This window comes from Desmodus rotundus, chromosome 3 (assembly GCF_022682495.2).
Source record: "Desmodus rotundus isolate HL8 chromosome 3, HLdesRot8A.1, whole genome shotgun sequence".
Classification (NCBI taxonomy): domain Eukaryota; kingdom Metazoa; phylum Chordata; class Mammalia; order Chiroptera; family Phyllostomidae; genus Desmodus; species Desmodus rotundus.
The window spans coordinates 67,924,832-67,948,868 of record NC_071389.1 but is presented as its reverse complement, the minus strand read 5'-3'; the positions used below and the strand labels follow the sequence as shown (position 1 = coordinate 67,948,868).

Below are 24,037 nucleotides of genomic sequence, written 5' to 3'. Positions count from 1 at the left end.
TTTTGACCTCAGCCTCCATACTGCTCACCAGGTTACTGTCTGAGGCAGAGTTCATCCTGGTGCTCTCCCTTGTGTTTCCTTCTTGCCACCAAAACATTCATTCTCCCACTAGTGAACAAGACCGTGAGGTGCACAAGCAAATCCCAATCTCCACAGAGCCCTCTTCATTCTTAGATAGGGATTGAGGGTTTTGTGTAGGAATGTGTGCCTGAGTGTGGTCTGTGAGTGTGCTTTCTTTTTTCTTTTTTTTTCAAATTATATTTTATCAATTGCGCTATTACAGTTGTCCTGATTTTTCTTCCTTTGCCCTCCACGCAGCACCCCTACTCCCTCAGGCAATTACCACACCATTGTTCATGTCCCTGGGTTGTGCATAGAGGTTCTGTGGCTACTCCACTTCCTATACTGCACTGTACAGCCCCATGGCTTTTCTGTAACTACCTCTTTATCTTTCTTAATCCCTTCACTTCTGCACCCATTCCCCAACAATGCCCTCCCATGGAGCAGCTATCAAAACACTCTCCGTATCCATGATTCTGTCTGTTCTTATTTGCTTTGTTTGTTTTTTAGATTCAATTGTTGATAGATATGTATTTATTGCCATTTTATTGCTCATAGTTTTGATCTTCTTCTTTTTCCCAAATAAGTCCCTTTAACATTTCAGAAAATAATTGGTTGGTGATGACAAATTCCTTTAGTTTTTTCTTGTCTGGGAAGCTATTTATCGGCCCTTTGATTCTAAATGATAGCTTTGCTGGCTAGAACAATCTTAGCCGTAGATCTCTGCTTTTCATGACTTTGAATATGTCTTGCCAGTCCCTTCTAGCCTGCAAAGTTTCTTTTGAGAAATCAGCTGACAGTCTTGTGGAAATTCCCCTGTAGGTAATTAACTTCTTTCTCTTGCTGCTTCTAAGATTTTCCCTCTATCTTTAACCTTTGGCATTTTAATCAAGATGTGTCTTGGAGTGGGCCTCTGCATCTATCTTGTCTGGGAGTCTCTGTGCTTCCTGGAATTGCACGTCTATTTCCTTCACCAAATTAGGGAAGTATTCTTTCATTATTTTTTCAAATAGATTTCCAATTTCTTTCTCTTTCTCTTCTATTTCTGGCAACCCTATGATGAGAATGTTGCAATGCCTGAAGTTGTCCCAGAGGCTGCTTATACTGTCCTTATTTTTTTTGGAGTCTTTTCTTCTTGTTCTGATTACTTGTTTTTTCTTCCTTATGTTCCAAATCATTAATTGTCAGCTTCCTCCACTCTACTGTTGTGTCCCTGTAAATAGTTCTTTATTTTAATTAGTGCATCCTTTGTCTCTGACTGGATCTTTTTTATGCTGTTTGAGGCCCTCACTAAGTTCTTTGAGCATCCTTATAACCAGTGTTTTGAACCTGTATCTGATAGATTACTTATCTCCATTTCATTTAGCTCTTGTTCTGGAGTTTTGATCTGCAAAAACTGGTAGAGCTGCTTTGATTCCATGTTTTGGTGGTGTGTCCTAATGTAGTAGGTGTCCTGTAGGGTCCAGTGGCACAGCCTCGCCTTTCACCCAAGCTGGGTATTTGATGTGCACCCTTCATGTGGGCTGAGTACACCCTCCACTTGTAGTTGAACCTTGGTTGCTATTGGCAGGCCAGTGGGAGGGATTTACCCAAGCCAGTCAGCTGCAAGGACTGGCTATGACCACTGACCACCAACCTGAGCTTTCCATGGAGGATCAGCTGTGCAGGGGCAGGGTGGTGGTGCTCCAACATGGTCTGTAGCTGTCCACTGGGTGCACTGTCCCTGGGATTTTCAGAGTGGTGCAGACCGAGGTCAGCCCCTACCTGTGTTTTGCTTGGAGCCACACCGCCTGAGCTATAAAACAATCTGAGGTGGCTGCTACTTGTGCTGGGGTGGAGATTCCCAGGTAAAGCCAAGCTGTGAATCTAGGCTGGCTGCTGCCAGTGTGGCACCTGGGGCTCACTGAGGTCAGCTGTTGCTTGTTTGAGAGAATTTAGGAACTTGGGCAGCATGAGCCAAGACCAGCCATTTACATGGAAAAGAAGCTTGAGTGGGTCTGTATGTTGGGTGGGGCAGAATCTCTGGGGATCTCCAAGGTGGGTCAAACAGTGTTAGCCAGGTTGATGGAGTCTCAGATATGGTACCGGCTTGCCGCCTCTGTGGGGGAGGGTCTAGAAAAGGGACAATGGCCTCTGCTTGCCCGGATGCCGGACACTTCAGTTCTTCCCTTTATGACACTGGTGCTTTTTAAGCTGCTACCCCAGTGCTGGAGCTCAAAGGAAGTAAGTCTGAGTAGGTGAGTCTGTGTGTGGGTTCTTTAAAGTGCTTGGATCTCCAGAAGTTTCTTCCACTGACTCAGTCCCCGCTGGTTTTTGCAGCCAGAAGTTGTGGGGACTTATCTTCCTGATGCTGGAACCCTGGCCTTGGTGTGGGGCTGGGACTCCTCTCTCCTGAGACATCCCTCCGGAATCCAACACACATGACCGTGTGACCAGCCCGTTCCACATCTGCGCCCCTCCTGCCCGTCTGGATGGACTTGGTTTCTTTAATTCTGTACTTGTCTGACTTCCATTCAACTCAATTTCTTATGGTTCTGAGTGATGGTTGTGTTATATTTTAGTTGTAATTTTCATGTGGTTGTGTGAGCAGGTAATCTTATGCCACCATCTTGACTGGAAGTCTAGTGTGCTTTAATCAACACTCAAATGATAGCTCATGGTGCCCCTACCGCTAAATTGGCCCTTACCTGACAACAGGAACAGTTTAGAATATTTTAGGAAAAGGCAATGATCCTTTGGCACTTCTCCACCAGCCTCAGCCTCAGTGATCAGCTTCGTTTGATGGGGACATAGACTGTGAAAGCTGGAAGTGATTTTGGAGAGCCCAGAACCCAAGGCCTCCTGTGGTAGATGAGGTCTGTGAGCCAGGGAAAGGAGGCTGAGTTTCTCAGGTGGTTGGTCTGATTGGGGATGTTAGAAATTTACATTAACACGCTTCCTGGCAAGTCACAGGCACTGCGGGAGTGTGTAAACTACTGCTCACACATCAAGGCCTACCTCCTGGACCCTGCCCAGGGTCTGTAGCCAGGCTGGCCTAGGTTTGAATCTGGACTCTGACCGACTCTGTCCTTCTCTGGCAGTGTGATCTGTGGAAATCAAACACTCTATTTCCACAGGCTTTTTATTGGGATGGTTCGAGACAGTGTATGAAAGGGCCTTGAAGTGAGCTTGGTGTAGATAACTAACGGTAGATGCCTACTCTATGCTTCACATCTATTAGCTTGTTGAATCAGTGCAGTGCAATAACCTATTACATAGGTGCTAATGTTGTAACCATGTTTACAGATAAGGAGGTTGAGGTACAGAGAGGGTAAGGAACTTGTCTAAGAATAATAAATCTCAGGGCCAGAATTTCCAGACTATGGACATCTGGCTCAGAGGCCATGCTTTTTTTTTTGCGGGGGGGGGGGGGACACAGAGGGGAGGGGAGGTAGAAGGAGAGGGAGAGAACCATCAATGTGTGGCTGCCTCCCGCATGTCCCCACTGGGGACCTGGCCCACAACCCAGGCATGTGCCCTGACTGGGAACCAAACCGGTGATCCTTTGGTTTGCAGGCCAGTGCTCAATCCACAGAGCTACACCAGCTGGAGCTGAGAGGCCATGCTTTTAATTACTACATTCAGCTGCTCCTCATTATTATGGTATTTAAAATTTTCCTTGGCAGGGGTGTAATTATTACACTCATTTGGGAAAATGATTTGTCTATACGTGTTCATAAACTTTAAAATGTCCTTACCCTTTAAAAAAAATAGAAGGTTCTTACATTTTGATGCACTAATTCTACTTCTGGCAATCAATCCTAAAGAAAGAATTATACATACATAAAATGCCAAAAGCAGTTGCCCTGCCGGTGTGGCTCAGTTGGTTAGAGCATGGTCCCAACCATATAAAGGTTGCAGATTCGACCCCTGGTCAGGGCACAGACAGGAGGTAACCAGTCAGTGTTTCTCTCTCACATCAATTTTTTTTTTCTGTCTCTCTCCCTTTCTTTCTCTCTCCCTCTTTCTCCTTCTCCCTTCCTCTCTTTCTAAAAGCAATAAAAAAGTGTCCTCAGGTGAGGATAAAAAAAAAATTTGAAGAAACAAATGCAGTTTTTTAAAAATTACAGCATCATTGTATCAGGCAAGAAAACAATCCAACTGCCCAGTAAAAGGTGGATAAAAAATCATAACGCATCATCTAAATGAACAATTATATGATCAAAGTATGCAAAAATATACATCTAGACTCTTAAACAAAAAACAAATTGGAAAAACACACTCCGAAATAGTACTAGCGGTTAGACTGGTTAAACTAAGGTGGTAGGTTATAGAAGTGTGTTTTAACTTTTTCTTTCATCTGCTTTTCAAATGACCTATCACATAGCGGTGCTTTGTTCAGCACCTTTTTCATTGAGTTGTTTGCTGGTCTTGCGATAATGCCAGAGGGCCTTGCCCTGCTGGGGCGATGGCTAGAAGCTTGCAGCAGGGGTGAGGGCTTGTGTTTGTCTGGTCCACCCATGGAGTGTCTCTGAAAGAGAGCTTGGGGTGCTCACGTGGGCTGATTTTCCAAGACTCATGGTGGCCCGAGGTTTCTAGGATCCTCAATCCCCATCTTACCACTAGGCATAGGGTAAGACATTCCCTGTAGGGGAGCTGTATCTTGTAATTTTTAAAAGTTACAATGTACAGACTTTACTGTTTTAAAGTGAAGTGTTTCCTCTGGAGTAGGGTAAAATGATCGCCAAACATCCTGGAGGAAATGATGAAAAACTTAAAAGAAAAATAATTTTACATTTTCTCTCGTTACTTTTTCCATTCACCAAGTACAATCTACTCCTTTTTTTTTTTTTTCCATAAAAGTTCACGCTGGGTATGTTTCTATGAAGAGTCATCTCATGCTGCCCACACATAAGATGACACTTTACTCAGTCAATCTGTTCTTAGGAACAATGTAAAAATACATATGTGGGGAGGTTACCAATTTTCTTATTTGAACTCTGAACACGAAAACTAACAGCCCCCTCCTTCTTCAGATGTTTGAAATCCTTTATGTGAAGTTTAATTTAAAAATTTTATAGTAATAGAGTATATTTTATAATGTGTCAAAATTTAAATATACTGGTCCCAAAATGTTTTCCAAAAGAAAATAGAGTTTTTCTTTATGTTTGAAAAGATTCCAAATATTTTAACAAAGTTAGGTCTTACTCATAGCATAAGTCTTATATTAATTTGCTTATCTCCAAATTTCTCCTTTACCCCATTTCCCAATTTTTGCATGTGTTGGTAAAAAAGCATTACCCAACTTTCCATAAATGATGATGCCACCAAATCTTATTCTGACTTATAATGTCACTTGAATTTTATTTTGACAGCCTGCTACTTGTAAGAGTAGAAGAAAGACCATTATGTAACCTACCTACCATTTGCGTTAAGTCACCGCGCAATTATCACTCTGCCTTTACTTCCCTTGAATTCACACAATAAAATATATAACTCGTTTCTGTCTCACTATTCCCACAAAGGTAGCTAATCCAAAGACAAAAATGAAATGTTTTTTTTGACAACATGGGGAAAAACCATGGCAATATGGCAGGGATGGTCACGATCTAACGAATTCTTCATGTGCCTAAATAAAGCCTTGCTCTGTGTCTGGTTTTTAATAGAAATATGACTTTTCCATAGTTGATTTTTATAACCTTTTAATTGCTTTTTAAGGGATATGAATTCTTTTGGCTTATGCTATCCAAAACACTTTTTCTGGTATGTATCAAAGACCTTGAAAATATTCACTGTGGGATCCAGAAATTCCACCCCTAAAAATATGCCCTAAAGAAGCAATTTAGAATGTGCACAAAGCTATACCCAGAAAACTTTTTATTGCATTATATAAGATAGTGAAAAATAAAAACAAGCTAAATACTAAGACAGGGTGATTGAGTAAATTATAGTAATTTAGCTGATAGAATCCTTTTTATAACAACGGAGAGTAATGAGAGAGAATATTAGAGCAGGTAAGATGATGCCTAGATATTTATTGAAATGAATGTTACTATAAAATAGCCTTGTTCGACTGAAGAAAATTTGAAAAATAAAGAGAGTTGAAAGAACTATTATAATATTCAGGGAAATGAAGCAGAATACACATCTGTACCTATATGATTACAATTATGTTTTTTTTTAAGAAGCAGCACAAAGATACTGTAAAGCTGTTTTACTGGGCTTTCCACTTTTTTCTTTATCAAATTATACCTAATATAATTTATGGTGAAAAATACATTAAAAAAATAAAACACCTCCTTTGTACAGACAAAACGTCTTGTCGGACTTACAGGGGAGCCCGTGCCCAGTCCCACCCTGTGATTTGCTTTTCTTTTTACTGTCTTTATTAACCACTGATTTTACTTTCACAGTGTCTCCCACAGCTGCTCGTGAGCCAGTGGTTCACGGTATTTGACACACAGAAGGCATTTCCTGTTTAAAGATGGTAAACAAAGTCCTAAAACAAGATATCTATTTAACTTCCCCCAAATAAACCTATAGAATATCTAGAAATGAAAACAGTCCCCTGGTTCATTTTCTCTGATCTTTGATTTAAATAATAAAGTCCAGTCCCTGTGAGTTGCTGTAACAAGGATAAATCGAAGCAGGACACAGAACAAGGAGGTGAAACCTCGGACACCCTCACTGGGAGCATTCTTCTGTTCTCGGTGCCCCGAGGACCCTGCGAAGGGTGGAAGCTAAAGGACTGCCCCATGGCCTTGCAAGGTAGGTAGGTATTCTTTCTTTATGGGTGAGGCAATGCGGCTGGGAGAGCTGCGCTAACTCTAGGTCACAGGGGTAGGGGCTGGCAGCACAGACGTTGATACCCACAAATGACTGTCTGCAAAAAAGCACAGGTTCTTTCCCCTCCTGGTATCATTGCTGAGAGGGTCACAGGAGGCAAACATTACAGAAATATATGCTGCAAATGGGGGCATCACCCCTCTCTGGGGCTTCTGATCACCTACCTACCCTTCCTATGCCTCCCCTAAATACAATAGAGATGTTAACTGTAAAGCTCTGTGAAAAAAATAGACAAAACAAATACCATATGATTTCACCGATACGTGGAATCTAATGAACAAACCAAACTAACAAGCAAAAGAGAGACAGGTTCATAGAGAGAGCAGGATAAGAGCTATGGGGGTGGGGGGAGGCTAGGGGGTGGAGGGATAGAGCCAAAAGGACTCACGGACATGGGCAACAGTGTAGAGATTGCAGTGGGGAGGGGAGTATAAGGGGGTTAAATGGTAATGGAAAAAATACAATAATTTTTTAAAAAGAAACTCTCAATATCCTGTTACAATTTTCTTCTTTAAAATTATATTTTATTTTTTAAAATATATTTATTTGTAGAGTGAGGAGAAGAGAGGGAAAGAGAGAAACGTCAATCCGTGGCCTCTCGTACACCCCCAACCAGGGACTTGGCCCATAGCCCAGGCATGTGCCCTGTGACTGGGAATTGAACCTGCCATCTTTTAGTTTACAGGCCGGCGCTCAATCCACTGAGCCACACCAGCCAGGGCTCCCTGCCCCCCAACCCCCAGTGTCTCAGATCTTTTATTGCAGGGAAATTCTGACCTATGAAATGCCTACTTGAAGTAAATGGTCCATTGGCCAGAGCTCGGAAATGTTTGCCATTTAAAGAAGGCCATTTATTATTTGGCATCTACAGATACATTGCTATTGTTATTTAATAGCAATTAGTAAGTTACTGATAAAAATCAGTAAATTTAACATCCTTTCTGATGAAAATCAGTAATTATAGAATGTTATGATCCAAGCCTACATTCTTCTCATGATTAGATTTATTTCAGTTCCAAAGGAACGTGTGGGGGTAGGGATTCTTTCTAGCTTATAAAAATTTGCACCGGTGGGGGTGTCTTATTCTCTTTACTCCCAGGTTAGCAGTAAATGAAAGGTAGCTTGGGGTAGTAGGAAGTCAGGTTCATTCATTTTTTTTTAATTGATTTGAGAAAGAGAGAGAGAGAGATTGAGAGATCACTGTGTTCATCACTTTGTTGTTCCACTTAGTCATGCATTCATTGGTTTTTTCTCGTAAGTGCCCTGATGGGGATGGAACCCACACCCCTGGTGTGTCAGAATGATGCTCTGACCAAATGAGCCAGCCTGCCAGGGCTCAGGTTCATTTCATCATCATTTCCAGTCCAGGCTCCTGGATGCTCTTTTAGCAAGTTTCTTAACCTCTCTGAGTGTCCCTCTTCTTTCTTTTCTCCTCCGCTCCCCCTAAGTGTGGAAATAGCATTTCAACACTATACAACTGGGAAATGACCTGATCTTGCTAGCTTAATAGTTTTTATGTGTATTTATTTATTTGAATTGGTAACACAGCCATATGGTTTAAACATAAAAAGGGGAATTTGGTGTCATCTCCCTCCCACCTGCTTCTCTCTGGCTGTTCCTTTCCCAGTCCCCAGTTTTATTTTACAAACTCAGACATTGGAATGGGCAAACAAAACAAGCCAATTGTATTTAATCTGAGTGAAATGGATTTATTCTAAGGTGCTATGCAAGGTGATTATTTGTCCCTATGTCTCCCGAGACCTTAAACAGCAACACTGAACTAAACTACTAAATAGTCAAAGTCCCTTTTCAAGAAATTTCAACTTTGAACTTGCTAATGTGCAGAGGAAATGGTTCAGCCATTTCTCTAGAGCCTGATTGATAATAAATTTTCTTTTGTCCCATTGATCATTCTCTTTTAAAGTTTTGCCCTTTTCTCCTTTACACAGAATGAAAGGAATAAGAGAAAGATTTGTTTTTGGACTTCTTTAAGATTTTTAGACCTTAGGCCAAGACAAAGCACACACGAAATAAAAATTTAGCAAACTGTACTTAATCTCCTTTCAGCGAATTCAATATTTGTGATCATTCTGATCGAGGTTGGTTACCTCTGCATTTCCTTATAAAGGGTGTGTGGAGCAAATGAACAGTAGTGTGAAGAGGACACCTAGGCACACAATTTAAGATGTGTGTCTAGTCCAGTACCTGGCACATAGTAGGTATACAGCCACTGCTGTATAAAACATTATTTATTAAAGCATGCTTGAAGCACTGCTGTGATAATCAAATATTTTCTGCAAATCTTCAGATTTACAGTGCAAATTAGAAACCATTTTTTAAATAAACATCCTCTAGGAAAAGGGCTCCAAGGGACTTTTCTTTTTTCCACGACAACTTTGAGTTAATCTAGGACGGGGTAGTTGTTTTGCAAGAATTGAGGAGCACCACTGCCTTCCCCCGGTCCCTGACACTGGACACTTACTGTGCATGAAGTAGTGACCAAAATCTAAGTCAAGTCATTTAGGAAAGCAATATAATTACGATGATATCCACCCGTGTCGGGGGAGGGTTTCGGCTTAAATATACACAGAAGGCCAAGCTAGGGATCGTGACAGCCTAGCATTGGAGGTTGTTACATTTGTTGAATTCATGAGTGAGATCTTAACTTTTTCCAGCTCTATTAACAGGATTAACTAATGCCATTTATTCACTTACTCCGTCCACATACTTGTTAAGAGACTACCAGGGACATAATGAGATCCAGTCGCTCATCCTCACGGAAAACACAATGCCCGCGAATATTTGCTTTTCAATAATCATCAGGGTATTGTCTTTATGGCGCTTTACTACTTCGCTTAAAACCAAGTGATTTTTAGGGAACGTTTTTAGGAGCCCGCGCCTGAGAGAGATACTGTTCTCCCTCCGCTGGGGCAGGGCGGGGTCAGCCGAGCAGCCAGCCACCGTGGCTGCCCCCGCACGCTCCCTCCCACGTGGTCTTTAATTTCGCAGCTCAGACCACCGGAAATTAGCTGCGGGCGTAGCGGCCCGGCACCCCGCGGGTGAGCGTGCGGTGGGGAGGGCGCGCCCGCCAGCCCAGCCGGGCGCCCTGGGGACGCGCCACTAGCGTCCGCTCCACCGGGGGCTCGGCGCTCGCCCACCTCTTCCAAATTTAACCATTACCTAAATCCAAAGGGAAATGAGCAAACCTCTCGGATTGGGTGTCAAGGTATTTTCAGCCTCGCTGGGCGTATTTATCCCGAAGTGTTTCCACAACAAGCTATTTTGGGGCCGCGGGGCAGGTTTCGCTCTGTGGACGCCGCGGACACTTGCCGGGCTCCAGGCCGGCGGCACCGCGGGCGGGTGATTCACGGCCTGGACCCGGGGGCGGCGCAGCCCCAGCAGGAGGCGGGGCTGCTGGTGGTGCAGGGGTCCCGGGCCAGATGAGCGGGGAGGCCTCCTCTGAGCTGGGCGCTTCCATTCCCGGAGCTCCAGTCAATCTGTGTCCTGAATCTGTGACTTCTTCTTGCTGCGGAAGTCTCCCAGGAGTCAAGAATAGTTCATTTTCTTTCGAGTCATTTCTAGTGTCTGGGTCCTCCGGGTCTCTCCACCCCCGCCGTCCCACAGAGAAACAACCGGGAGGGCCGCGGGGAAGGGCGGCTGGAAAGGCAGGGTCCTCTGTCCACCTAGCCCCTTGCACAGAGGAGGAGCACGCCCCGCCGCCCCACAGCGGGGTGGCGGGTCTGAGACGGCTAAGCAAGCTACTCCTTAACGCTCAGGAAGTGAAGCTTGTGGTTTTGGGGGCTGAGCTCGGAAGGAGATTAAAAAAGAGAGAGAGAGAGAGACAGCGCGGTCTGTCCCGAAAGCAACTCAGTTTGAAAACTCGCAGAGCGCGGTGCCCGCGCCCTGACCCCGCAGGTAGGTCCGCTGCGCCTGTTTTGCACCTCCTTCCCTGGCGGGGGCGACCACGAAAACTGGAGGACTTGGGCACTGCGGGGGGCAAGCGACTGGCTGCTAGGTTCCCACCCACTGTAGGCAGCTGTGCGGGAGCGCGGAGAGTTCTATCAGCTGGGGCCCGCGCGACCCGCAAGGCAGGGTAGGAGATCTGGAGCCACGACGTTTGGGGGATCCACCCGGGAAGAAAACATCTGGTGGGGGGGAGGCGGCAGATGGATTATGGAAGCTGCCCGCCCCCTCCCCCTCCAGCTCCCGCCTTCCCAGGCTCCGACCGTGAACCGAGGGCCTGCGGACCCGCGCTCACAGAGGGCCGCCCCGCCCCCCGCCACCAGCTGCTAAGCTAGGTCTCCTTCCCACGCGCTCGGTGCTGGGCTCTACCACCCCCTACTCACTCCACCCTCCCAGAAACCCGCAGAACCAGCCAGGATGCAGGAGAAGCGTGGGGCTGTGGTCCGGGTTGGGAGGCAGCCTCTTCGCCAGTCCGATCCTGCACGGTCCCACCGGGTCCAGACAGAGCAGACGCGGACAGTTCAACCCCGGACCCCGTCCACTGCGCTTTGGCTGCGCGCCACCGGGTACCCAAGGCACCGCAGGCCCTCGGGACCGTTTCACCTCATTTTCCTTTAACACTGAGTTTCATGGTTGTTTAAGGAATCGGTTTTCGCCTTCATAGTGTCTGATTATATGTCCGAAGCAGCGGCTCACGCCGGGACGCGGGAAAACTGAAGCAGCAGACCTGCGCCGCCTTAGGGCAGCCCAGCACCCCAAGGCCTCCTGCAGCTCCGACCTTTGGGGCCGATGGGGGCGGGCGGCACCCTCATCCCTAGTAGGAACCTGGTGTTTAGGACGCGGGAAATGTCGTTTGGGGTTCCACTACAAGTCCCAACTGCCTTTTCTTCCAAGCCTGTCCGCACCCCCTCCCGGAGAAGGGAACACAGTGGGAGTAGAATGCTCTCGAGGGAAGGAGTCCCCTAGAAGTCTTGTTGAGCCCGGAGCGTCAACGGGCTGACTTAGGCTGTGTCCTGCAGCCTGCCCTGGGGGCCGCACAGGCTTGGCAGTCTAAGCCTCGCTAAGTCCAAGGACAAGGGGTCCTGCCCCGGCCCAGTTTCCCCGGCGCTCTTGTTTCTGAGCTAGCCAAGGGCACAGATTGCTGCGGTGCTCGAAGGGCCTACAGCTTGCAAGGGAACCCAGCCCCCTTAGTCTTTACCCGGGGAGGAAAGCAGATTCATTTTCCCCAGACCTCCTAGCCTTCCTAGTTCCGTCCCCGGAGAGAGACCCGAGCAGAGCAGGAGGCGCTACCCTGCCTCCCCGCGGGGCTCAGGTTTCGACCCCGGGATTAGGTGAACTGATTGGCGGGTTAATGAGAGGGGCGCAGCGGGCATCTCGCTCTCTCACAGGCGTCCGCCGAACTGTTAGTTCTCCGCGGACTCCTGGACACCGCGCGCTTCCGAGCCAGCGCGTGCGCATCGGGGCTCGACTGCCACAGGTCAAGGGTTTTGGTGAGCAGAGTGGAAAGTGGTTTTTGCCGGGACTTGGTTTTCAAGGTGAGGTCTCCAAGGTCTGTGTATCTCGCCCCAGATCCTGTCTGCTCCCGCCGCAACCACATCTCCAGGTCAACTTTTCCCCCGAGTGGGGCAAGAAAGAGTGTGGAACAAGTAAGATCACTGGGATTCGAGTTCCTTCCATGGCCAGGGTTGGCCCTCTGCCACTGCCCCCGCCTCACCTTCTTGTCCCTCTGATGTCCTGCCGTCTTTCTCCAGCCTCCAGGGTCTCCAGCCCCTCCGGCCCCGCCCCTCATCCTGCCTAGCGGGCTCCCTTTCACTCCAGTCTGCAGCCCGCTCCTGGAGGGCTCGGCAAGCCTCTTCCGGGTGTCTGACCGCCGACACACGCCCCAGCCCTAAACGCATCCCTGCGTCCCAGCCCCCTTCCCCAGCCGGGAAAAGAGCCCAGTGGGCAGTGAATCGTCGAGTTGGAATAACTGGCCCGTCCGGGACTCCAATCCAGCTCTTCGGAGAGTTTGATTGCCGGCGCAAGTTTTGCTAGAGAAGGGGAGGGGCCGAGGGGCGTGTGCAGGGCAGAAGGAAGAGGCCTGAGCCTGGGCCCCGGGACAGGTTATACCTCTGAGCAGTGGCGGCGACGGCGGCAGGCTCGCGCCACCTGTCCGAGTGCCACCTGGTGAGCGTGGCGCAGCGGGGCCAAGCCCCTCCTCCCGTGCGCCTTTCTCGCTCCTCCCCGGCCCGAGTTCTGTCTCCACCCGGCTGCGCATTCCCGGCCCGGAGCATACGACCCGTGTTTCCACCCGGTTCTCCTCTCGCAGGTCTGCCTAGTTGGGGCTGAACAAAAAACTCGGGTGACATTTGGGCGACAGAGGCTCCAGGGACCCTTGGACCGACGTGGGGAGCGCGCCCGACCATCATGCCGCGTTCGTTCCTTGTCAAGAGCAAGAAGGCTCACAGTTACCACCAGCCGCGATCCCCGGGACCCGACTACTCCCTTCAACCGGAGAACGTACTGGCGCCCGGCAGAGCAGGTGCGGGGCGCGCGGGTCGGGCTGGGTTGCTCCCGGGACGTAGGCTGTGAGCCCCGCCACACCATCCCCCAGGAACCGGGAGGGGAAGCCGGACGTCCCCTCTGCTGCGTGTTTTGTTTCTTACAGTCGGGCCCCGAGTCCCCCCGCCCCCCTAACCCCGGCTTATCGCAGAGGTGCCACGGCCTCTCTGCTCTCGCCCTCGGATCCGGAAGGGTTCCCGGCCAGGTCGGGGGAGAGAGGAGGTCGCCCGGGTGCCACGGTGTGGGGAGCACCACTTCAGACCCGTCGGGCCCAGCCTGAGCCCCTGTCGTGCCCCCTCTCCGCAGACAGTACCTCGAACGCATTGGGGGCGAAGGCGGAGCCCCGGGGCCGTTTATCCCCCGAGTCGCAGCTGACCGAGGCCCCCGATAGAGCCTCCGCGTCCCCCGGCAGCTGTGAGGGCAGCGTCTGTGATCGGAGCTCGGAATTTGAGGACTTCTGGAGGCCTCCATCGCCCTCTGTGTCTCCAGGTGGGAGTTCTGGGGCGCGGGCGGCGGGGACCTCTGGGCGAGGAATGAACCCGCGCGGCTGTGGGCGCAGAAACGCTACACGGATGGCGAACAGTGTTTCCTGGGGGAGGGAGCGTGTCGTGCGGTGTGGGGCCCCTCGGCAAGGCGCCCGGCTCCTCTGCGGCTGGGACGGCGTGCCTGCGGGGTCTGCTGCGTGGGTCTGAGCTGTTCATCCTACCTCATTTGTTTGCGCTGAACGGGTGGGTGAGAGAGAAATAAATGGGTCGTCTCCACCGACAGCAACGTCGACGTTTCGTTTTCCGGCCAGAGTTGGTTGTTTAGAAAGCTGGGCTCCCAGAATGCAGAAACCCCCGAGTCCCAAACAAACGAGACCTGGGCAGTCTGAGAGGAGGGTGCCGTTGCCGCTAAAACCTACTCTCGCTCCCGCGGCGTGGGTCCTGGCAGAGCTGGGCGCCAAGCGGGAGGGAGGGACCCATCCCAGAAGAAAATCTCGGCCCCCCGCTGGGTTTTAGCAGGCGCGGATTGGGGGCCCGTCTTATTTTTTCGTTCTGCCTGGTCGGTCCAGTTCTGGGGACCAGCAGGCGGGTTTCATTTCCAGCCAGCAGCCGAATTTCGAGAAAACTCAGAGCACCTTGGGTGGGGCGTGCAGAAGTTTGGGCCGGGGAATGAGTGCGCAGAGCAGCCGGATCTGCCAAAGGGCTGGTTATTTACAGACTGCGTTTCCTAGTTTTAAAATACACCCCCAACCCCTTCCCGCACGCAGTGGGTTGACTTGGGTAAAGGCGGAGCTCCGGCGAGTGTGTCTGGGAGATGGTGACCGAGGATTCCTTCTGACTGTGCAAGACACCACCCCATAAGGACTGGGCGCCGCCGGCACCTCTCCGACCGAAACTCGGGGTGCAGCGTCTCTCTGAAGCGGCTAGCTTGGATTGCAGTCTGCAGTGTGTGAACAGATTTGTAAATCCGTATGCACTTAGAGAACGTATATATTGGGAATCTGGTTTTAGCAAAATTCACGTTGGTTGGGGATTGCAGAAAGCTGCGAATTCGGAAAGCTATTCCCCTTACAGTTGGGGCCAAACCTTAATTGTAAATTATTTTCTAAGAAATTTGGATGGTTTTATTTCTGTCAAACTGGATGGGAGTGGGTAGTAATTGGCAGGCAGTTCAAGCCCCAACACCCCTTCCCACTGTTACTTTGTTACCTGCACTGAGTGAGCACTTAATAACTTAAGGAATGATAACGCCTTCCCGGTGGGTTTTTTTTTTTTTTTCCTTTCCTTCCCCTGTTTGTTTTCCGGGCAGATGCGTCTTGGGTAGGCTGGACCGCATTTTATTGGTCCTCTCCTTCCCGCCTTATCGATCCCGGAAAGTGAAGGGACGAGGTGGGAACGCTAGGGGTCGGAGAGCTCCGGCGCTGGGCACTCTGCCCACGATCGCTGTCCAGGGCCCGAATAGTGGCCGCCTTCTCCTCCCTCGCAGCTCAGCTCAGAGTATTTATTAAGCACAGACAGCGTGGCGCGCCTGTCTCTGTGGGACCGCTAGGTATGCTGGTTGAGTCAGGAAGGACCCTCTAAACGTCGTGAGCTTCCGCTGTCCTGTTGTAGGATTTACCTACCTCCTCACCCGATGTCATTTAAATTATCTATTCGCTCTCTTGCTGCCTCCAGCGGTCCTCGAGGCCCCAGGGACCCGGCTTGCGTGTTATCCTGGGGGCGTTCCTGGCACCGAGCGCGGCCTCGGGCGCACGGAGCGCTCCACAAGTGCTGGGTGCGTGGCAGTCCGTTCGAAGCCTGACCCGATGCCCTCTTGTGTCTCCGCAGCCTCAGAGAAGTCTGTGTGCCCATCACTGGACGAAACTCAGCCCTTTCCCCTGCCCTTCAAGCCATACTCGTGGAGCGGCCTGGCGGGTTCTGACCTGCGGAATTTGGTGCAGAGCTACCGGCCCTGCACGGCCCTGGAGCGCGGTGCTGGCCTGGGCCTCTTCTGCGAGCGCACCCCGGAGCCGGGCCACCCCGCGGCGCTGTACGGCCCAGAGCGGACGGCGGGCGGCGCGGGGGCCGGGGCGCCCGGGGGAGGCAGCGCAGGAGGCGGCGCGGGCCTGGGGCTGTACGGCGATTTCGGGCCGGCGGCGGCAGGGCTGTACGAGCGGCCAGTGGCGGCGGCGGGCCGGCTGTACCCGGAGCGCGGCCACGGGCTGCACGCGGACAAGGGCGCCGGCGTCAAGGTGGAGTCGGAGCTGCTGTGCACCCGCCTGCTGCTGGGCGGCGGCTCCTACAAGTGCATCAAATGCAGCAAGGTGAGGCTCCCGCGCGCCCGGCTTGGCCTACCCAGCGCCCGCGCCCCCAGTCCGCGCCCAGCCCGCGTCCGCGCCCCTTGGCCCCTCTCAGCGGCCTTCTCCCCGGCCCCACCCGCCTCAGGTGTTCTCCACGCCGCACGGGCTCGAGGTGCACGTGCGCAGGTCTCACAGCGGCACGAGACCCTTTGCGTGTGAGATATGCGGCAAGACCTTCGGGCACGCGGTGAGCCTGGAGCAGCACAAAGCCGTGCACTCGCAGGTAAGCGGGGCTGCGGGGAGGGGTGCGCACGGCCCGCGCCGCACGGCTCAGGCTTTCGCCCTCCCGGGTGGCCTGCTTCTCTGAGCAGGGCCAGCCGCTCTCCGCCTGGTGGCTTTCCCCTTGCACTTGCCCGGACTGCCCCCCACTGTCCTCCGCCGTGTCCCCTTGCCTAGATGCACGTGTGTAGGAAAAGGTGGGTGGTGGCCGGCTCAGTGCTTGAGTTGGGCGTCGCGTCACTGTGAGCCTTCAGAGTGTGATTCTGGTCATTACTTGGGGTTTGAGGAAAGTTTGTATGCACTCTTGCTGCTGATATATCATATTTTCTAGTTTTGTTTCCTTCCCTCAGCTTCTTTTTTTTACCAAATGGCTGCCATTTAATTTGCACTGACCACTCCCGACTGTAAAGGAGAGATCCTAGGTCCTTTGAGCATCCAGTAGCATAGCTGTCCTGCTATGCTTTCGTTCATTCGTTTAAAGTATGTGTTGCCCAGCTTCCAGGCGGTCGACCCGTGCGAATAATGTAACACCAGGTCCCTGCCAGGGTGCCCCCACCGAGATTACAGTTTAGCTGACAGAAGGTAGATAAACAAATTAGTACACAAGTAATTATGACAGGACAATAATTGCTTACAGATACTTATTTACTAAAAAGAGCATTCTCTCATCTCTCTCAACACCCACACTGGCTGGAGGGAGGGGGCGTCTCAAGTGACTGAGGTCTAAGCCTGCTGTTGAGGAGGGTGGAGAAGTTATTGTAAATGGGTGTCAAAAAAGCAGGGTGGGGATGCAGTTTTTGCCATGGGGTGTGGAGGGTTGTGGGTGAAAAGTGTTTGGGTAGAAAAAATGTTAAAGGGGAAGAGGATAAGGGTGGGGAGAAGATAATGGGGCAGTCTGTCTGGAAAGGGAGTCTGAAAGAAAGGAAAGCCCTGGCTTTGCCGGGTTCGTGGCAAGGAGAATGGGAGCCTGCATGACTGCAATAGGAATGCCACATTTTTCTCTCCACAGGAACGGAGCTTTGACTGTAAGATCTGTGGCAAGAGTTTCAAGAGGTCATCGACGTTGTCCACACACCTCCTCATTCACTCAGACACCCGGCCCTACCCCTGTCAGTACTGTGGCAAGAGGTTCCATCAGAAGTCAGACATGAAAAAACACACCTTTATTCACACTGGTGAGCAGAAGGCCCTTGGCTTGTAGGAAACAGCCAGTGAGGGATGGGGGGCAGGGGGCATGCTCTTTCCTCTGATGCCAATATAATCCACCTTATCTGTGATATTCCGGCCCCGAAATGAGTGGCAAATGAGGCCTAATCACTGCAGTGTGTAAAAGAAAGTGAGGTCGAGTCTCTTAGGTTCGTTTACATACATGGTTCTCCACAGAGGGGACTTGATTTGGGATTGTTTTATATGAAGAACAGGTCAGCTGCAGGTTCCCTATCCTAGCAAGAATATTTCATTCTATTTTAGCAGCTGCTCCAAATGCTGCCTGCTCTGGGTGAAATATGAGGCCCCAGGGTCCTCTCAGAGCTTTTGCTGTAAATGTTTACCTAGAGGTTGAGGACTTTCTCTTGGGCTCCCACCCAGCCTTTTGGGGGAGTGACTTATGTGTGGTCTCTTGGCTGCAGTTTTAGGAATCTGAGAGGTTATTCAGAGGGAGGGGTGAAACACTGGTAAACGTTGCTAAGTTCTCTGCTAAGTACTTTGTAAATGCATTATCTCACTTAATGCTCACAACAGTTCTGGGAGATAGACTATTCCTAATTCCCATTTTAGAGATGAGAAAGCGAGGCCCAGAGGGGTTAGGTAACCTGCCCAGGGTCACCTTGCCAGGACTTCACTTCAGGTCTGTCTGACCTCAAGTGTTTATGCCCTTGACCACTGTTTATTGTATTCTATTCTCAGAGTCATGGGGGCTGGTAGATATAAAAACCTTCTATTCACTTACTGCCCTCTTAAAAATATCAACAAGTTCATAATAATGGTAATTCTTTACTTATCATAATGCTTTATAATTTATAAAGTGCTTTCAAGCCCATCACTTATTTGCTTCTTACTGCCCTCCCATCCCAGGAGAAGGAGCTGACATTACCATCCTGAAACTCAGAGAGATGGAATGATTTACCAACGGTCACGGGGCCGTGGACTGCTCCGGCTTCCAATTCTGCACTCGTTCCCTAATGTTTTGATTGTGTGTAGGAGGCAGTTTTAATGCTAGGAGCACTGTCTTTAATAGTCAACAAGACATTAGAACCAGAAATCTGACTGTTTTCTTTCAGAATGTGAATACTGATTTGAAATAAATTGCAGTGTTCCAATTAACACTGCAAACATACCCTTAATGTTCATAAATATGCCTTGATTGTGTAGATGCCCCCATCAGAAAACCCAGAAGAATATCCTACTTTAATCATGCCCTGGTGCCTGAAATTTCCACGTAACTCACTCCTTTTAGTAGAGGTATTCAAGACGCTTATCAAAATGCAACTAGGATCTTGACTGAATGAAACATTAAGCCCTTATCAAACATTTACATTATAGCTAGAATTTGTTTCTCAGATTTGTTTGACCCTAAAGAGATAGGATAAGTTTTGATGGGTGGTTCCTTATCAAGGAAATCTGAAGCCTGAAGACAGAAAAGGGTGCAGTATGAGGGGCGGAGGATTCCTCAAAAAAAAAACTTCATCTATTTTGCATTTTTTCCAAGGTCAGGCTCTCACTATAATGCCGTGCTGAGGCTATTTGGAAATCCATGCCTTTTCCCCAAATGTTAAAACAGCTCATGAACTGGTGGAAAAGACAAAACATTGTTCAATCTGTTATTTATTCATCTATGGTGAAGAGTTAACTTCTGATTAACCTCATAAAAAGAAAGTAAAATCAAGATAGAAAGGGATCAGCTAACTTAAGAAATAATTCATGGCTCCAATGTGGATTTTTAAAAATAAGACTTTGAGAAATGTCCATACTTCAGATGCATTCTGTTGTCCTTTGAGAGCAAGGAAGAAGACAGGGTCACTGTTCCATACATACCACCACCCCCCCCAGCTTGGAAAGTCATATTTGAAAACTTCCTCTGAATTAGAACAGTCACATGGTTTGAAGGACAACCCCCACCCGCACCCCCACCCCTCCTGTTGAACATCTGCTGTGGGAGCTCTCTGCTTCTAAAGTCAGGGGAGTCCTCCCAGGGTGGATTCAGCTGCGAGCCTGGGGAGGGCACGTGGTCTTTGCTGTGTTTCCTGTTAACAGGAAACGGTTTGAGGCCTTTGGCTGGGAACCCCCACTCAGAAAGTCTCCCTTTCACCTGGTGCACCCATGGCTTCTCAGGACTTGTGTTGCAACGCATCACCCTCCAAGTTACTTGAAGGACTTAGACTGTGGTGCAGCCAGCTGCCGCCAAGAGCATGTGGGTCACAGTGAGTCCCCTGTAGCTTCATCACAGACTCATACTTCCTCCCCTCACCCCCTCCGTTCCTGCAGGTGAGAAGCCCCACAAGTGCCAGGTGTGTGGCAAGGCATTCAGCCAGAGCTCCAACCTCATCACCCACAGCCGCAAGCACACAGGCTTCAAGCCCTTTGGCTGCGACTTGTGTGGGAAGGGCTTCCAGAGGAAGGTGGACCTCAGGCGGCACCGGGAGACGCAGCATGGGCTCAAATGAGTGCCCTGGCTGGCCACAAGCAGCTGTAACCCAACACTAGGGAGCGCAGCCTCCCCACTTGCAACCTCCCACTTCTGATTTCTCAGGCCCCCCAGTCCAGGCTGCAGATCCCTGCAGGGTGATCCTCATTCACCTTACTTCCTGGAGCTGCCGGAGGGAATACATTACCTTTTCAAAGTTCGTCCTGGAGTCGGAACCAAATGACTCACTGTACTTTGGACACAAGGAATGGGCTTCTCAACACATGAAGACTCGAAGTCAAGAGGGGCTCAGATAAAATCTTGGGCCCCTCAGTCCTTCCTATTCCCAGCTTTACTCCAAAATCCAGGAGGGTCATTCTGGTTTCTTCCCTCCTCCTCCTGATCCACCCCAGATACTGGTGTGGAAGAGGAAGAATTACCTTTACAAGGTAGACAGACGCTAATTTTTAAAAATATAGAATGAAGAATGAGTGTTATTTTTCTTTTTTCCTTCTGGGGAGTCAGTTGACCCCTTTCTGTTGGGTGCTGCCTATAACTCTTGGAGGAATCATTTCTGCCACTGGAAGACTGGCTCAGAAACTGACTTGGGGAAGTAGTTTCATAATTCTGAAATTATAAGATACACTGTACGGCCTGTCCCAAGAAGGAGTTGAAGAAAAGTGGGCTTGGTGTTGAGAAGAGATTAGAGGCCTCTGAAGGCTTCATCAGAGGAGGTGGAAGTGCAGAGCAGCGCCTTTGGACACAGTATCATCCATTCACAGCAAATATTTGTTGACCACTGGTTGCCATGGTACCCGGCCCTATGCTAGGTACTGTGGAGCCAGAGATTAAGGTCACAGCCTCTGCCTCCACACTTCAAAACCTAACATTCGTACCTCCAAGTGGCTGGATCTGTTCTTTCCCTCCAAAGGAATTCTGAGAAGACAAAAGAGAGTCTTGAACCTTCCCTTCTGACCCATTTGGCTTTTGTCAAGCATAAGAAAAAATAGCTGAAGAGATACTTCAAAGATTTGTGTGTATATTCAGGTTTTTTATTGTTAGGCTGATTTTTAAAAGATGTCTAAGCTAGCAGGCATGTGGGAGTGAAGGCTCTGTCTTCAACTCTTTTGCCTTCCATGTGTACCACGGAGAAGAAAAGTGGTCATTTCCTTTGATGAGGTTTATAAATGTTTTTTAGGTCTTCTGGAATGCATTATGTTTGTTAATACATATTTATTAGAGTGATGTTTTAAGTTAATAAAGTATTAAGTCTCTTACATATTGCTTTTTCATTTATGCAGGGAATTTGTGAAAGACCCTTGTTTTAGTCTGCAGGGGGAGTTGGCACTGAAGGAAGCTACAGAAGTAGTGCAGAGGAGCCAACATCCAGAAGAGAGTAAAATCCAATTGCTCTGGTTTCCCTATGCTTTTCTCTTCTACTCCTCAGAGATCCTTATTTCTTAATAGGAAATGTAGGTGCTCCACACTAAGCTCCAGCCTAGTAGACTCCCTGATGGTCCCACAGGTGCACAGGCTCTTCTGAGTGTTTCAGGGCTGTTTTTTTAATAGGCCAGAAGGCTCTGAGATGAGTAAAGAAATCACAAGCCTTAGGTCCAGAGATTGAATCTTAGTCACAGCTCTATCAACGGTACATCATGTGATTTGGTCAAATCCTTTGACCTCCCTGATACTGGTTTCCTTGACTTTAAGCTTTAGACACTGTTGTATCATCCCACTACAACCCTGATTATTTTGATTCTGTAGAGAGTAGCGAGGAAAGATAGTGTCTGAGATTGGTTAGCTGCCTCACCTGAGGTAAGTCAGAGATCTGAGGATACATGAGGGGCAGTAAAATTGGGATCTGGGTTATTTCTGGCTGTATCCCACCTGTAGGAATTTATTGCACAAATCAATCTCTTAAACTAGAGTAAGGTCCTGGCCTAAATCCCAACTACCTGTGCCTTTTCTAACATTTCCCAGACAGGGAATGAATGGCCCATGACGACCACCAGCAGACTGTCTATTTCTATTCAAGTCAACCTCACACATATTGATTGAACACCTAGTGTGTGCCTGGCACTGTTCTCAGTTCTGGGATACAGCAGTGACCACAATGACCTGTGGAGTTCGATTTATTTGGTAACTGCTGAACCTTCTAGAACAGTGCCTGGCACACAGTAGGAGATCAATAAATATTTGGTGAGGTCTTAAGTGACTAAACAGACAAAACAAACTCCTGCTTGATCTTCGCTGGCTCTGCTCTCCACAGCACAAAGGGGAGGGAAATTGCTTGAAGGCCCAGGAAACAAACAGAACATAGAGGACACTGAGCTGGGGGTCACGGGGGCTTTGGCACCGCTTCTTTCCAGGTTCTCCAAAAATCGCAGTCCTTGGCTGCCCGCACTTGGTTCTCAACACCATGTCTTTCTGGTTCAATTTATTCTCACCCGAAATTTAAACGTATATGCTCTGTAATGCAATTTTAAGATAATTTTCCAGAACTGGTGGGCGAACAGTTACAGGATCCAGGAACCTCTTTCTAGTGTTCCGGGGAGCAAAGTTCCTTCCCCCAGCATTCACCACCTACACTGGTTGATTATTTCCTCCCTGGTTTGAAAAGTGAAGTTGCACGGAGGGGTAAGTAGAACTGATTGAAATCTGCTTGTCGGTCCTGTCCTGTTCTCCCCTTACGACATTGAGAACTTTTGGTCCATTTTCATAATCCCTGTTTATGCTGTGCATGCAGAATTTTAATTTTTAAGTCCACAGTATGCCTTTTTTGGAAGACAAACGAACAAACAAAAACTCTTGATATCCCCAGTGCAGAATCAAAACAAATTACTGTGCCTGTTACCGTGTGAAATTTGAAGATTGCAAATATCTCTCTTATTACTCGACTCCATTAAAAATAGATTGTGAATATTCCATGTCACATTATTCATGAGGCAGGCCCTATGCCTTTTGTCTGCTGGAGTAACAGTAGAAAGGGTAACAGGAGACACCGGAGCACACCTTTGTTTCTTTCACTAAATTTTTAATAACACCTCCAGCTAGCCAGTTGGTGAAGCTCAGCTCTTGCATAAAAGTGGAAAAGCACAGCTATCTCAGAGAAGACCAACTCTTTCAGTAGCTAATTTGAGTTTGCGTTCATCTATACCAGAGATGATTAAATTACCTATCGAGTGTGCTGAGCTATCAGGATTCAGGCCACGTAAAAGGTGAATTTCATCTGATTGATTTGAGACTGGAATGGAACAATTGAGTCTTAAAAGCCCCGCCTTAATTAAAGGCACAGCAAAGTATCTCTCCTGGACGAGTTCTTGACTGCAATTACCCTTGAAAATTGGGTGGCAATAGTGATTTGACCCAAGTCATTTTGTTGTGTGCCTGTTGGTTTAACTGGATCGTTTAACAGAAAGACAAATTCAGTGGAGGCCCAAAAGGACTTGTCTACTCTTTGCTCTGCATTTCTAGAGCTCTATTTGTTTAAATCTCTGCTGCTATATTATTTCTACAGTAAGCACTTTTCAGGAAATACACCATACATTTATTTTAATAGTATTTCATTCATTGAGTCAAATTTTAAAAATAAAGTAGTTTGTGTGTGTGTGTGTGTGTTCCTTTCCGATTTTTACCCACACGTGTACAGGCACATTTTATATTTTTCCCCTGTCGTCAAGGTATTTACAGTTTATTTCTAGATAGCTTTCTTATTTATATTATGGACACACACCTCAAATTGAAATCCACGGTGGGCAAAAGTAGCTTTACAGTTGTTCGTATGGAAAATAATACAGTAATTAATAAGTAATAATATAAGGATAAATGTTTTGTGTACTCAGAACTGTAAACTTACTTTTGCCAACCTTTGTATTTGTATTTCACAGTGAGAGTTTTGACAATTTTTATGGTTTAATTTTAATGGAATCTGAGTATTTCTTAGGAATTTTATCCATCATTAAAATAGTCTTTTCTGAAGTTTT

At 48.4% G+C, this 24,037-nt stretch overlaps 1 protein-coding gene across 7 annotated transcripts; it reads left to right on the top strand.

Moving 5' to 3' along the window:
- Positions 1–10,706: 10,706 nt before the first annotated feature.
- GFI1 (growth factor independent 1 transcriptional repressor) lies at positions 10,707–21,318 on the top strand. 7 transcript variants are annotated; one of them, XM_071220964.1, is made up of 8 exons: positions 10,707–10,800; positions 12,418–12,494; positions 12,600–13,369; positions 13,696–13,878; positions 15,702–16,177; positions 16,299–16,436; positions 17,442–17,607; positions 19,916–21,318. In XM_071220964.1, the coding sequence occupies exons 3-8, from the start codon at positions 13,255–13,257 to the stop codon at positions 20,092–20,094; spliced, it is 1,257 nt and encodes a 418-aa protein (XP_071077065.1). In that variant the 5' UTR covers positions 10,707–10,800; positions 12,418–12,494; positions 12,600–13,254; the 3' UTR covers positions 20,095–21,318. The 7 variants fall into 7 exon arrangements, with proteins under 7 accessions (XP_071077065.1, XP_071077063.1, XP_053777678.1 ...); XM_071220963.1 differs by lacking the exon at positions 10,707–10,800 and adding an exon at positions 10,824–12,338; XM_071220962.1 differs by having other exon boundaries at positions 12,418–13,369.
- The last annotated feature ends 2,719 nt before the right edge of the window (positions 21,319–24,037 follow it).

What these genes read in the sequence shown, in the direction of transcription:
- GFI1 (XM_071220964.1), top strand. Translation starts at nt 13,255, where the DNA reads ATGCCGCGTTCGTTCCTTGTCAAGAGCAAGAAGGCTCACAGTTACCAC. An exon ending in AGTGCATCAAATGCAGCAAG is followed by an intron (nt 16,178 to 16,298) that starts GTGAGGCTCCCG and finishes CACCCGCCTCAG; the next exon opens with GTGTTCTCCACGCCGCACGG. An exon ending in ACAAAGCCGTGCACTCGCAG is followed by an intron (nt 16,437 to 17,441) that starts GTAAGCGGGGCT and finishes TTCTCTCCACAG; the next exon opens with GAACGGAGCTTTGACTGTAA.